The sequence below is a fragment of the Silurus aristotelis genome (assembly GCF_946808225.1).
Source record: "Silurus aristotelis genome assembly, chromosome: 26".
Classification (NCBI taxonomy): Eukaryota; Metazoa; Chordata; class Actinopteri; order Siluriformes; family Siluridae; genus Silurus; species Silurus aristotelis.
The window spans coordinates 14,674,511-14,688,758 of record NC_139599.1 but is presented as its reverse complement, the minus strand read 5'-3'; the positions used below and the strand labels follow the sequence as shown (position 1 = coordinate 14,688,758).

Here is a 14,248-nt window from a genome sequence, read left to right as displayed (position 1 = left end):
AGTAGAGTTTTGGCTCGACGGATGTCGTTGCATCATTAAATAAATTGTCCACCATTATGTGTACATCTTAAGGAATACAACAAACAAGAAGACTCAGAATCTCCCTTTTCAACCTACAGATGTTTGTGTTTGTGTGTCTATGTGCTCAGAAAGCCTTTTCCACTCTGGTGTCAAGTGTCTTGTGTTCACACGGTTGTATCATCATGTGGTTTTGGCCATTTAGAAAGCAAGTCTTCAGACTTCAGGGCTTTACTTGTTTGGCCCTATGATGAGGTGGGTCAACCTTACATAAAGAACCTGAACCACCCTTTGATTTGTCAGGACATTGTCATTTGCACCTCCCAGTTTCCACTAGAAATGCAAAAACACCAGTACACACACACACACACACACACACACACACACACACACACACACACACACACACACACACACACACACACACACATATACCTGCTCCACTCCCTTTAACTGTTATATTCTGTTCTTTGCATTGGAGGGGTGTTTTTTTTTATTTTATGGAAAGCTTTTTAAGTGGTAGAACCTGCCAGGTTTAATTCACACAGCATTTCACTTCCAGAAGAACACAGTGTCCTTACTGCTGGATGCCACAATGAAGGCCTACCAAGTGGTCTGTTTGATTTGTATGATAATCCTTCATGTATTTGCAATCGGTGAGTAATTTTACCTCATTTATTAAAAACCAAACAAAAAAAAACAAAAAAAATATTTTGGGTTATTTTATTTCTGTTTATTTTAGTCACATATTTTTTTTTTTCATCATGAAAATTGGCTCACAGCACAAACCTGTGGTTATAGTCAACATCGAAAGTAGGTGAAAAAAAAGGTCATTGTTATAGAGGTTTGTGCATAAAAATCACTTTTACCATTTCTGATTTGAAAGGAAGCCAAGCAAAAAAAAAAAAAAGCGAAATGAGTCTCATAAAAATCATGATGAGGCAAAATTTAAGATCTTGAGTTCCATCTGGGGGAAAAGTAAATGCTCTAGAACCCACTTCATCATTTTTAGAAAATATTTAAACCCTTAGAACAAGAGTTTCTCTCCTTCCTTCCTCACTATTTATCTATACCGGACTTCAAGTAACAAAGGTTCTTTATTTAAAAATATTTTTTATTGATATTCATTTTTATATATATATATTTATTCTCTCTTTGTTGTTATAAGTTTCACTCTTCTGGGAAGGATTTTTGGATGTTGGAATGTGGGTGTGGAATTTGAGATCATTCACATACAAGTGCATTAGTCAGATCAGGAATTGTTAGGTGAGAAGATCTGGGGTTTAGTCAGCATTCCAGTTCATCCTAAAGGTGTGTAGTGGAGTCCAGGTCAGGGCTTTATGCAGGACAGACGAGTTATTTGACTCCAAACTTGGCAAAAGATGTCTTAAAAATACTCAGTTTGTGTACAGTACAAGAGAAGCCTTCAGTTCCATGGTTTTATTATCACTCTTACGGCAAGAGTTTGGGGAGGAACCATGTATGGGTGTGATAATCAGGTGTCCACAGTACTCTCTTTGAGAAAAAGAGAGAACCTAGCAATTAACTGCAGCTTCTAGAGAAACTAGATGTTTAAATGGGATGTGTATCCAGGTTCAAGTGTAGGTATGTGGTAAATGTGCACACAAACACTTATAGGCACTTTTGCTTGATTGTTTGATGGAGATGAAAATGATTGATTTTATAGGGGATCCTGGATGGGCCTGGAGTCCTGGTGAATGGTTAAGTCATCACTTTTATACATTAAGCCCAGTTTAGCCTGTCAATGAAATATTCGATTATATGTTACACACGTCTGTGATAAACGTTTGTTGAAAACTCAACCATGCCTCTAGTGGTGTAAATATTTTTGACATGTTGTGTACTTTTAATTGGCGGAAAAATCAGCGTGAACTGGGAGCTGTAGTCATGTGTGTTAATTATTAATCTAATATGTGTGTAATTACTTGGGTGGGTTTAAAAAAAAAAAACATGTTAATGTGGAATAAAGATTTGACTTTAGGTTTTCTAAAGGTTTTTAATATACATTAAAAATATATTAAAACAAGTATCATACACTGGAAAGCCCCGAACCTTAAACTGATCAGCTGGATGAGATAATTGTATGTCAAAAGACAAATCTAAAAGTAAAACACTAGATTCTCAGGCACTCAATGTTAAGACATGTTTACTGTGGAGAAAGAAGCTGTTGTAATCAAACACTGACACAAACCGTAGACAAGACCAAACTGGTATGTTAACCCACCAAGCCACGATAACAGGTGCAAAAGTATTGAACTATTCAGGCCTAGAGTTTAACAGACAATGTGGCGTAATGACAAAAAGAATAAGAATAAACATTGTTCGTTCAAAGGTTTTATTTTAATGTTAGCATGCTAATGTTTAAAATAAAAATCCATTCTTTAATGGGCAAGTTGAACAACTTTCAGTGAATATGTTTGTGTTGTTAAAAAGAACATGTAATTTTGCGGGGGCGTTTTTTGTGTTTGTTTTTTAACATGAAAAATGGTTTAATTATTAAATTAATTAATTTACACAGAATAATTTTTAGTCATGGATCAATAACCCCTTAATAAGTATTTGAACAACTTTGAAACCTTGAATGTCAGTTACTCCTAATGCTGAAAAGACAGTAGTTATAATTCTTGCATTTTTTATGTTTTTTGTCTAAAAAGACTGGAAATTTTGTCATTCGATATCCCATGAACAGTTTGTTTGCCGTTATGTCAAGTGTCTCTTTGATAGAAATTCCAAGTTCACCAATAAACGTGTATATAATCATTCCAAGCATGTTAACTAAAGTGGAAAAACACAATTGCATTTCGTTTTTTCCAGATTCTTAACCAAATATCTCGGGTTCATGGCCTGCATTCAGGAAATTTGCACATTTATTCTTATGCATAATTAGTTTTAGGTTATTGCTGGACTCAAATTTAAACCACACACCACAGCCAGACATGGCCACCCTGGAGTCCAACTCCCAGCACACACACACACACACACACACACACACACACACACACACACACACACACACTTTCCTACTCTGACTCTGCTCTCTTACTCTTAAAGCGCATGTGTGTGCAGTTACACACACTCACACTATCAAAAAGACCCTACCTAATTCAGCCAAACAACACACAGCAATACACTCACTGTATAAGCCAAAGCCCAGTAACCTAAATAAAGAACTAGAACTCTTGTTCTTCAACTATTGCCAAGCCGTGATACTTTGTTTGACACTTTGTTTGATGAACGGTTTCTGTCGCTGGTTATCCCTGTATATGAATCATCTGAACTCCTGTTTTAGATGATGTTTTGGGTTACTATTCTGAAGCAAAATTCTCAAGTCTGCCTTGGTGTTTATTTAATATCTCTTCTAACCTGCTTAACTCTTTAACATTCTTTACATGACAATTAAAAGGGTTTATTCCAACAGAAAATTCTTTTCAGTTATTTTCAGTACATTTTATAATAAACAATTTTGTGGAAATTTTGCTCTACATATTCCCATATTCCAACTATTTCTTTGAAAACCACAACCAAAGACAAATTTTTTACTTAGTTTGAAAACCACAAAGTTGAACAAACAATTGTATAAAATGTCATTGGCTGCAGTAGCATTACATTTCACCTTTACTTGAACTAGGACACCCAAACCTGTTCCAACATGGCAATGTCACTGTGCATAAAACCAGCTCCATGAAAATATGCTTTACATGGGTTGGAGTAGTAGATTGTGAGTGGCCTGCTGTAGAGCTCTGATCTAATCCCATTGGAATGCTGACTGACCCCAGGCCTCATCACCTCACCTACATCAGTATCTGCATTTGCTAACACCCTTGTGGCTGAATGAGCACAAATCTCCATAAGTACACTAAAAAATCTAGTGGAACTTCTTCCCAGAAGTCTGGAGGATATTCTAACAGCAAATGGGGAGGAAATGGGATTTTTAAAAAGCCAATCTTATGGTCAGGTGTCCACAAACACTTGTCCATATAGTGTACTTTTTTAGCCTGTACAAAAGGTGTTGAAATGTTATGCCAATCTTAACCTGTCTGGTTGACCGTGTTTATTTTTGTTTGACAGCTCCAGTTAACTTCACACCAACTCTTTTGTCAGACGTGACCGCGCCAGTCACTACCAACACTGTGTACCTAAAGAAGCCATTCTGTAGCTTTGACAATATCACTGACCCACTCTGTGTAACCCCAGGCACGTGTAACATATGGCTGGTGTCCGCCGTAGGCTCAGGTGAGGGCTCTATGCTTTTAAATAGAAGGAAAAGAATAAACTACGCCTTTTACAAATTAAAAGGCAAATGAAATAAAGTATAGCCTTTTCATTTTCTTCTTTTTTTCCCAAACTTATTAGTAATTCAATTTCATTGCTTAAGCTTAACATTCCACCTGACTTTTGCTAACCATGTGTTAACCTTTTGCAGACCAATCATCCTTTCAATTGTTGTTTTGAATCGATCTTTTCTGGTACTTCAGGAGTTTTCTCCTTAATGACTACACAATCTTTATATATCGCCAAAGTAGTTTTTTTAGGTGAAAAAACAAACTTTGAATATGTATGTAATATTTAACATAATGTTTTGTCTGTATTTTTCTCCCTTCATGATAGCAATGAGCACATTTGACAGCAACAAAACTGATCCAAGCTTTATCAGCTTGTCTCCGTACCCAACTGCATTCAATCAGGGCCAGAATAATTACTCCATCACTAAAGTTGGTCTTCAGAATAGTTTCGTCTGCTCAGCTGCTGGTACTACACCTTCATATTTTCTAGTCGGAGCAGATGGCGCTTGTAATACCGTTAACTGCAATGGTGTGTTGCCTCAAGGCTCGACTATGAGGTAGTCCAGATTTTTATCTTATTCTCCAATAATGTTTCATTCTGTAAACAGCATGTCATTCTAGTTGGATTAACATTTTATATTTTGCCTCTATTGCGTGATGATTTTAACGCTAATGTCTGATCTATTGTTTCTTTTCCCCCCTCCTAGTTTCAAGTATCTTCTTGTCTCTGCAGACAACAAACTTGTTGCAGAGACAAATTGGTTAACAAACATTACTCTGAAAACACGTAAGGAATCATCAGTTCCATCTCAATCCCATTTCTAAGAGCGAGGCGTTTCAGTAAAGCTGATAAAACCTTCCTCTGGTTTTCGTTTTTCCACAGTGAAAGATCCAGACAGTCTCGGTAGTGGTTACGCTGGAAGGTCCGCTGCGATGGTGGTGATCACATCGATTCTTTGCGCTGCCGCAGCTCTCATTTTGCTATTGCTGCTTATTGCCCTGATTCTGTCCTGGTAGGTCAACCACTACAAATGATTCATGATTACTGTAAAATCAAATGAAAGGGTTAGAGTCCATCGATAGGTAGATAATGGACAAATTCTTATCGAGCACTTTATTATTTCGTGATTCGCAATGATGGTATGAAAGGAATAATCTTCGGAGAGAAATATTAAACACGCTAAAAGGCAGATGAATCTTTATGTAAGTCTGTCATTCTATGATGGAGGCATGTACAAGTTCCTGCCAAATACCAAACATGGAGAACAAAATGTGGTTGTCTGTTAGTTCATCAGGATTTAGTTTCTCCATGAGAATCCACTTACACCACTTATACCACATCAACATGAGGTTCTACACAAATTCGGATAAATTTGAAAATGGCATTTTGATCTAAAAACGTTTTTGCGTCCACACTATCGTTTTTTTAATCGTTTCCCAAAAGTTGCTTGTCCACACTAAAATGTCTGAAAGCACTTAAGTGCGCATGAGGGAAACTAATGAGTAAACTAACTTTGACCTGCGGCATTTCACGTCTGCCGTCTCTTTCAAACGTCGCAACAATGTCGAGGAAAGGCACAGAGTTTTTATAAATGCACCGACAGTCAGGTGGTGTTGTTGCTGCGAGTATCACAGGAGTGTAAACTTGCAAAAGCAAGAGAGAAAATAAACTGATAGGCTTGCCAAAAAGACATTTGCTAAAATATTGAACTGCTTCAAAATACAGTATCCTGCTGATGAGGTTGCTTCCCCTCTTTTTTTCCCAGATAACCAATAAGTCTAATACATAGCTTTTCAGTTATCCCATTCTCAGAAACAACTTTTCCAGTGTTCTAATAAGATCTAATACGATTCCAATAACAAAACATTAACCAAGTTCTGTACACGCTACAAAAGCCTGCTGACATGTTTTGTCTTGTTCCCAAGCAAAGGGTTAAATGCAAAATATGTTTAAAAGAGAAAAGACGAGGAAAAAAATAGGTTTCCCATGTAGCCATGCTGTTACTCTGATACAAAAAGCTGACAGACAGGTTTCTCTTTCAGCTGCATCAGTAAAAAGAAAACGCAATCGTACGAAGCGAGACGTCAGACTTCGTTCATGGGATCCCTCCGTATCCCCAGCTATGATGTGCACCACCTGAAGAACCCTTCCCCCTACGACAACCCTGCATACGAGCAAGACCTGAAGAAGAGGTACACCACGACTTCCACCCTGCCGCAGAAAACCACTACTGTCATCACCACGGTGCAGTCCAACTCTCCAGATACCATCAACATGCAGAAAATGTAAAGGCATACAGCAAATCTGGCGGAAAATTTGATTGATTGCAAACGTGGCTAGAAATCTGGGAGGCAAAAACACAACATGCTAATTAATTTTTTTTATTTTTTTTTATTTAAATTGAATTGGAAATGTGTTTTATTTTGGACTAAATTTGACTAAACATTCTGCACTGCCTGGCCAGAAAAAGTCTCCATCCAGATGTCACTTATGTTGGAAGACATAAACTGCAGTTGTGGAAAAGATGTTATTTTTCACATGGTCAAATTATTAGCCTGCATCAAGTAAAGAAAAAAACAAAGTATATTGCTGAAACTACTAAAATTGGGTTAAGAACTTTCCAACGCATCATTAAAACCTGGAAGGATACTGGTGAACCATCATCTTTGAGGACGAAATGTGGGCAGAGAAAAATCTTGAATGAACATGTAGTGAAATAAGATCATAATAAACGGGCATATTTCAATACGACAATGTCAGGATTCATCATGCTCAGATTTTGAGAGAGGTCAGGTTATTAAAAGTCTATTTTTGTCAGGGTTTACAATTTTGAGCTTCTTGGAGAAAATTGACACAACCATTTTGATCAAAACTGATATTAAATGGGGGCTACCAATGAATTCAACCAACCCTAACATACTTTTTTACTATGTTTAACAATTTTTATAGCCACAGCAGAATTTTGATCAATGAAAACTCTTAAAAAAAATTTTTTATTCAAGAATTTATACTACCAAAGAGTATATTATGTTACAAAAATGTACACAGCATTAAAGAAAACAGGGTTCGGTTTATAGGTTTATAATATAGGGGTTGAGGAATTACTGAGAAATTCTACTTACGCTGGAGTATAAAAATAAAAGTGTAACTGGGTTAAAAAATGCTCAAATTCTCTCAGTTTGAATGCATTATAAAGTAAAAAGAACATTTATGCAACTAATAAAATTGAGTTCATGTCATGTTTTTGTGTCAAACATGTATTATATAAATGTATTCCTTTAGGTTTGCAATATATTCATTGTCAGCTAGAGTCCTAATGTAACGGTTCATCTGATACTTTTATTCGTCTTTGCTATCCATAAGGTATTCAAAGTTATGTATATTACAATGCTAAATAATGTTAGTATATATATATATATATATATATATATATATATATATATATATATATATATATATATATATATATATATATATATATATATATATATATTTATTTTTTTATTATTTTTTTTTTATTTTGTTATTTTGTTATTTTTTTTTATTATTATTTTTTTTACCATTTGGTTTTGGTTCACTTGAAGCAATTAACCAATGAGTTCCAATGTACTGATGCACCGTGTTAAATGGCAATGGCGTATATCAAATATCTAAGATTGGGTAGAATAAAAATAAAAAGCAGAACAAATCCTGAAGTGAATGCTGGACTATTTTTAACTTTCAAAGAAATATATTTAAAAAATAAATAAAAAAAAACGCATAAAATGTTTACCAAAAACCCAAAGTGGTATGCAAGTGCCATAATTACGAGTTAATGAATTGTAATATTCACCAGGTGGAGCTGTTTGCCTTAAAGCTCAATTACACATTTCATACCCTCTAGCACAATTTATGATACAACTGCTGAGAAGAAACCATGATTCATCTTCTCAATCAGACCTTTGGGAGAGAAATGCTATCTGGTTGCATTAAACCGCAGGATTTTCACACATTTGCTGAGACGGTACATAAAATTGGTTGTTGGGTTGGATAAGAACACGGTGGCCACTGGATCCCACTTGGCTGCAATAATGTGTAAAGATGGGTCGTCTTGTAAACCCTTGAGCAAACCCCTGGGGGCTGCAAGAATGAGCTTTTTTGATTTGATTTGAGACCGAATCCAAATTTTGTTCCAGACACTTCAAAACCATCATAAAGTTGTGTAAACAATAAAACACTTTGAGAGCCAGTGGATGTTATTATGACAATAAAGTGGCTGTTTGGATTTTTTAAAGCCCCCTGCTGTCTGTGGAGCAAATTGACTTTTGTTTAAAAAAAAGACATTTTTAAAGTCATTTTTCTCGCACGTATGCCATCCCCTTGCTAAAACTATAAACACCTCTCTCAGTTTTTCAGGGCCAGAAAAAAAAAATCTGGAAATTAAGACTCTACCCAAATCCAAAGTATCTTCAAACTGATATTCTTTATAGTATCTGGAAACATTTCACCAGAGTACAAAGAATGTAATCACTTTGAAACTCAATAGACTTCATGATTACATTAAAGTGGCCATTTGTTTTTTTTTTCGAGCCCTTTGCTGTCTGCGTAACCAAATCCCATTGTTTTTAAAACTCTTTCATCACAACTATTCCATATATTGCTGAGAATATTCAGAGTATTTTTCAGGGCTTGAAAAAACCTCAAAAAGTTTGATTTCAAGTGTGTGTTTTGAGAGTTACGCTCGACAATTGGATGCATACACTGAGGATTCCAGGTGAAATACTTCTCGGACATGTCGGGGTCAGGTTTTCTTTTTTTCCACCTCTGCCATCAGTGGATAGTCGGTTGAGTCACAGAAAGCCCACATAAGCCGGTCTTCGACTCCAGGTCACCGTTTTATGGGTAAAGCATACATTTGTGAGCCTGTGAGTCACCCAAGCCCACACACACACACACATACAGTTGCACTATACTTCTCTTTAGGGATTACTCATGCTCAAGAAAGCATCCCTTTAATTTAAATAAGCACTTTAAAGCACTCTGGTTTTCAGGGGAGACACTGTGCTTTCAAACGTCAATGATTGTTATTCATTTTGAAGTTGTTCCGAGGAATCCCTCACCGATGGGAAAAATCACTCTGGAGCACGTCCATCCGTTCTCTTTCTCTAGCATCCTCGGAAAACCCCTCTGCTGCCGGGGAGGAATGAGTCATCGCTCAGTCACACCGTAATCATGGCAGACCTTTTTTTTACAAAACCTCAACATTAATCCCTCTGCAAATACAGTGTGTGCATTCTGACACCTTCTCTCCCCCGATATAGGCTTGCACTCGTTTCTTTTTTTTATATCTAAAAGCAAACATGACATTTGTCCTTCGGATTTTTTTTTTCCTCCCCTTCGAACGATTTATCTTTCCATGTAGGCATATGGCTGGGTTGATAAGACTTTTATAACAAAAGGCTTTTTTTTTTTTTTGTTCGCCTGTGAAAAGTTTCAGTTCCCTTTCTGACAACTCTTCTTTTTTTTTCTGGTTCCATCATTTATCACTGGACTCATATCATTTCTAACCATGTGCTTCTAATGCTACACAATCCGAGATCTATTGAAAACAGGCTGCAGAGCTCAGAATTCAGAAAGAAAGTGGTTAAAATGTGAATGTATAAAAATCAAACACGTATGGTTGAAAATTAAGTACAGTGCAACCTCGAAACTCGCGGGGGATTACGTTTTATGACCCCTCGCGAGTCACAAAAAATGGCTAACACAAGCTACAGTAATAATCATTTTCTCCAAATTGTTCTGATTGCCTGATTCTCAGTTCTAACTAAAAAAATCTGACTGAACAGCAAATTTTTTTTTTACAGTAGTCCAACTGCAAGATTCATATTATATATGGTGTAATCGTAACAGTTCATTGAAGTTCAATTCAATTTTATTTGGACATTTTGACAATTTCAACAAAGGACACTGGCCACAAAGCAGCTTTTACAGTTTTAAATAGATTAGAAATCTAAGTTATATATAAATTAATCTCTATAAGTTTATTCTTAATGAGCAAACCAGTAAAATCAGTGACAAAGAAAAATTTCCTGAGATGATAGAAGGAATAAACCTTCAGAGAAACCGTACTCAAAAGGGTGTCCTCATCTGGGTGAAACCAAATGTCTATGTATTTTGTTGATTGCAAAAATGTTCAATAGCAATTGCATCCTTAAGCCATTGTAGCAGACCGTTTCTATTAAATACAGTCCAAATCCATCTTTATGGTTACTAAGTTTAAATCTTTACAGAAGCTTCCTGGATCTTTAGGATGGTCATCTGGAACTAGTGATATATACAAGGTAAATGAGACAAGTTTAAAAATGTTGACTTGGTGAGGTTTTTCGCCAAGATTTATTTCGGAATGAGTCTCCAGGGTCAGGGTTAAGTTTTCCATCACTGGGAATTCCTCAGTTTATAAAGGTGATTTTTTAATGTGAACTTCTCTTATATATTTAGTAAAACACGAAGCGAGGTCCATAAATATTTGTTCTGCAGCTTTGGTCTGCATCAGTTATGTCAGGTTTTTATTTACTTTCTGTCTCTTTGATTTGGTAATGAAGGTAAAAAGAATTGGACTTGGAGTTTCAGGCAACCGAAGACTACAACAGGTTTGTGAAGGCAGATGAAATCATAGATTATACACCATCCTGATTGTTCATATTTGAATGGGTCACATGATTGAATCACATGACTAAACATTGTATTTTGAATAGCTGTATTTTCTCACAGTAGTATGGTGTTTCAAAATGTATCTACTTGAGAGAACGTTGTGAAAAAGTTCATTTCTGCTGCACATAAATGTCATATCAGTCCCTGAATGTCGAGAAAAGTTGCAGATTCATATTTGTCCAGATTTATGTGGCCCTAGCGTTAATAACACATATAAGCTGTAAGTGCAGACTATCAGATTTTTTCTAATTATTGCAGTGGGGGGCTTCAGTGAGGTCTCACATAATCAATCCACCTCAATACTGCCATTTTGATGCTACAGCTATAGAGACCATCAATATTAAAGAGAAACCGCATCACAGACAGGGATTTCATACAGTGAGAATGAATACAATCACTAAAGCAAGAAACCCAATGAACTCAACCCAACCTTTCATCATGATATCCAGCTTTTCTTGGAAAGTCTGTCTTGTAAATGTCCTTGTAAGTATATATGTGACCAAATCAATTCCTTCTCCTGTCAGTCATTGTGGAATGATAAAAACAGCTATTAAATCCACATGAATATGTGTAAGCGTGCGCAGTTCGCTTCAGATGCAGGTTGCGAGCTCTGACTAGTGCACTCTCTGGCCATCCAATCAAAAGACGTAATAATGTTGACATGATTGTACGCTTTTTAGATGTCGCAAACTTACAGTCTGATTGTTAAAGCAACAGCTTTAATCTGCATGAACTGTACAATGTAAGAGCTTGCAGGTGCTGACTGTAAAGGCTCAAGTCAGAAAGATACCGCTGACCTCGCCAACACATGATGTGATGGCTGAAATCTGATTGGATAGAAACTCTAGACTATTGGGAATAATTTAATACATATTCATGGAAAAAAATAGATTAAAACATAAATCAGTGATTCTGATAGGCCAGCAGGGAAGGCCTTACTGGACCATCAATGATTAAATGAGATAATTGGTCAGGATGCCTTCCAAATGCCCTAAATGTGAACGTTTATAAGCACATAAAAGCATTTGGATGTAAAACCCGAACACAATATCGTCCGCAGACTCTAATGTGGTGGAAAAACCTACTGACTGACCCGAAACGCTGGGGACTTTACAGAACTGTTAAATGTACACAGATCGTAAACTTTTTCCGATTATAATCCATTTATTCGAAGTGACCATCATGCATGGTCATGCTGTAAATTGTTACAACGCTGATATTCAGTGAACAGAACGAGTGCATTGATATGAAGCATGTTATTTGCCCCTGAGCCGGAACTACTATCAGGTCAACATGTACACATATTTATGAGAATATATAATAAAGAAAAGGAAGGACTTTAAGGTAAGGCAACCTGCCAAGAAAAACGTGTTACTCCTGTAGATAGTATAGAGCTATCAAAACCTACCACACCCTCCTTCAGGGTTGCCAAATGTAATTTCTATTTTTATTTTTTGAAAGAAATAAAGTTTTGCATTATTTCTATTGTATTTGCGTTCGCAAAATGTAGTGTGAGTGTGTGTCCACGAGGTTAAGCCATCACTGGTATTGAAAGAGTATTGGGCGTGTTTTAAACCAATGATTACGAATGAGGGATTCATTACGATCTGGCAACCCTGTCTGGCACTCGAGCTTTGCACGCGCACTGAGCGTGTCGTCCGGAGGTAAATCTGTCTGTACTGATCAGCGCGCGCGTATACTCTAGGTGCATGCGAATATGTAGCTGAATGTGTGTGTGTGTGTGTGTGTGTGTGTGTGTGTGTGTGTGTGTGTGTGTGTGTGTGTGTGTGTGTGTGTGTGCCAGATGTGCGAGTGCGCGTGCATGCGCTCTTAGGCTTCAAAATGAGTTGTGTACATAAATGCAATGATCAGACCGTCACCTGCTTTTAGTGTATCGAAACAGCTAATACACCGGTACAGATGGCCAAGAGGAGCACGCTCTTTATCCGGATCGTGGAAGGCAAAAATTTGCCCATCAAGGATATGTGAGTAACAGGGTATTGCCATTTCCAAGGGGACATTCCAAGGAATTGGTTTTGCATCTGATCTGGGAAGAGAAAAGTTAATCTAAGGATCACTGGAGGTGCACCCACATTGCAATAATATATATTTTATATACCTTAAATTACATAAAGGATTTTTTTTTTATTTCATTCCCATTATTAGAATATATTGCATTATATCATTACATTGTATTATTTACTGCAATACCAGGCTGCCATATTTAATTTCTTTATATCTCTATATATAATGTTATTGCATGTAGAATGTACTATTTCAAGAATATGATTATTAATATGATTTATAATAATATTATACACATTTTATTTTATATATATATATATATATATATATATATATATATATATATAAAAAGAAAAAATATATATATTTATATGCAAGTTTTGATGATTTAAAATATCCTTTAGTACTCTTCCATCCCCTAAACATATACACATATCACTTATTTTTACTATGACGTTTAGGCAGATCTATCAGGATCTGGGATCTACCACATAGATGATATAATATGACAGCGTTAATCCATGACTGTAAATAGGCAGGGCTCTTTTGAAAAAGGAAGGTATTATGTGACATTGCATCCTCTTTCGAATCACAAACAGCTCTCAGAGTTGAGGAATTACGTGCCATTTTGTGTTATAGGGAACTAGGTGAGTATTGTATTAAATGGTGGGAAATGTATGTTCAGAGTTGTTATTGATGAACTAGAAATGTACAAAAGAAATCGTGGTTAAGGATGTAAATTCCCTTCATTTGGAAGAAAAAAATACTCTTTTTTTTATGCACCTGGGTTTAAAAAAATAATTTTGTGGCTTAAAAAAAAAAAACATTATGCGCAGATATTATCCAGCCTGATAATAAAGTGCCTCTCGAATTCAGAACGAAGGCTGGAGCTTAATTCCTTCTAATGGAGTGTGCACTTTTCACGGGAACTGTTTGGTATTAACATGTAAGCACACGTCAGATGAGACTCTAAACACTTCACCGAATTGATACGATGATAAAAAGTCAAGTCAGGCATCCCTGGATAGTGGATTATTTCAAGCAGGTCTTTGAACCGCAGTTAAAAGAAGTGGCTTTTTTTTTTTTTTCGATTTCTCATGAGCATCGGTTATGAAACCAGGCTTCGCCCACAGCTTAGGCACTACCTTTCCATGTTGCATTCAACCAGAGGTGGCAAAAGTACACACATCCTTCACTTAATTAGAACTTA

At 36.3% G+C, this 14,248-nt stretch overlaps 2 protein-coding genes across 2 annotated transcripts in view; both read left to right on the top strand.

Annotated features, from left to right (window-relative positions):
* The first annotated feature begins 434 nt into the window (after nt 1–434).
* On the top strand, nt 435–7,560 carry upk3b (uroplakin 3b). Its single transcript, XM_083532143.1, has 6 exons — nt 435–674; nt 4,108–4,272; nt 4,648–4,879; nt 5,030–5,109; nt 5,206–5,335; nt 6,366–7,560. Exons 1-6 carry the CDS (start codon nt 614–616, stop codon nt 6,610–6,612), a joined length of 915 nt encoding a protein of 304 aa, XP_083388269.1. The 5' UTR covers nt 435–613; the 3' UTR covers nt 6,613–7,560.
* A 2,209-nt stretch (nt 7,561–9,769) lies between these two features.
* Nucleotides 9,770–14,248, top strand: part of rasa4 (RAS p21 protein activator 4) — a 45,217-nt gene continuing 40,738 nt past the window's right edge. The window contains exon 1 of the mRNA XM_083530688.1: nt 9,770–12,998. Within this exon, the coding sequence (XP_083386814.1) occupies nt 12,934–12,998 (65 nt within the window). The 5' untranslated portion in view covers nt 9,770–12,933. The remainder of the gene's footprint in view (nt 12,999–14,248) is intronic.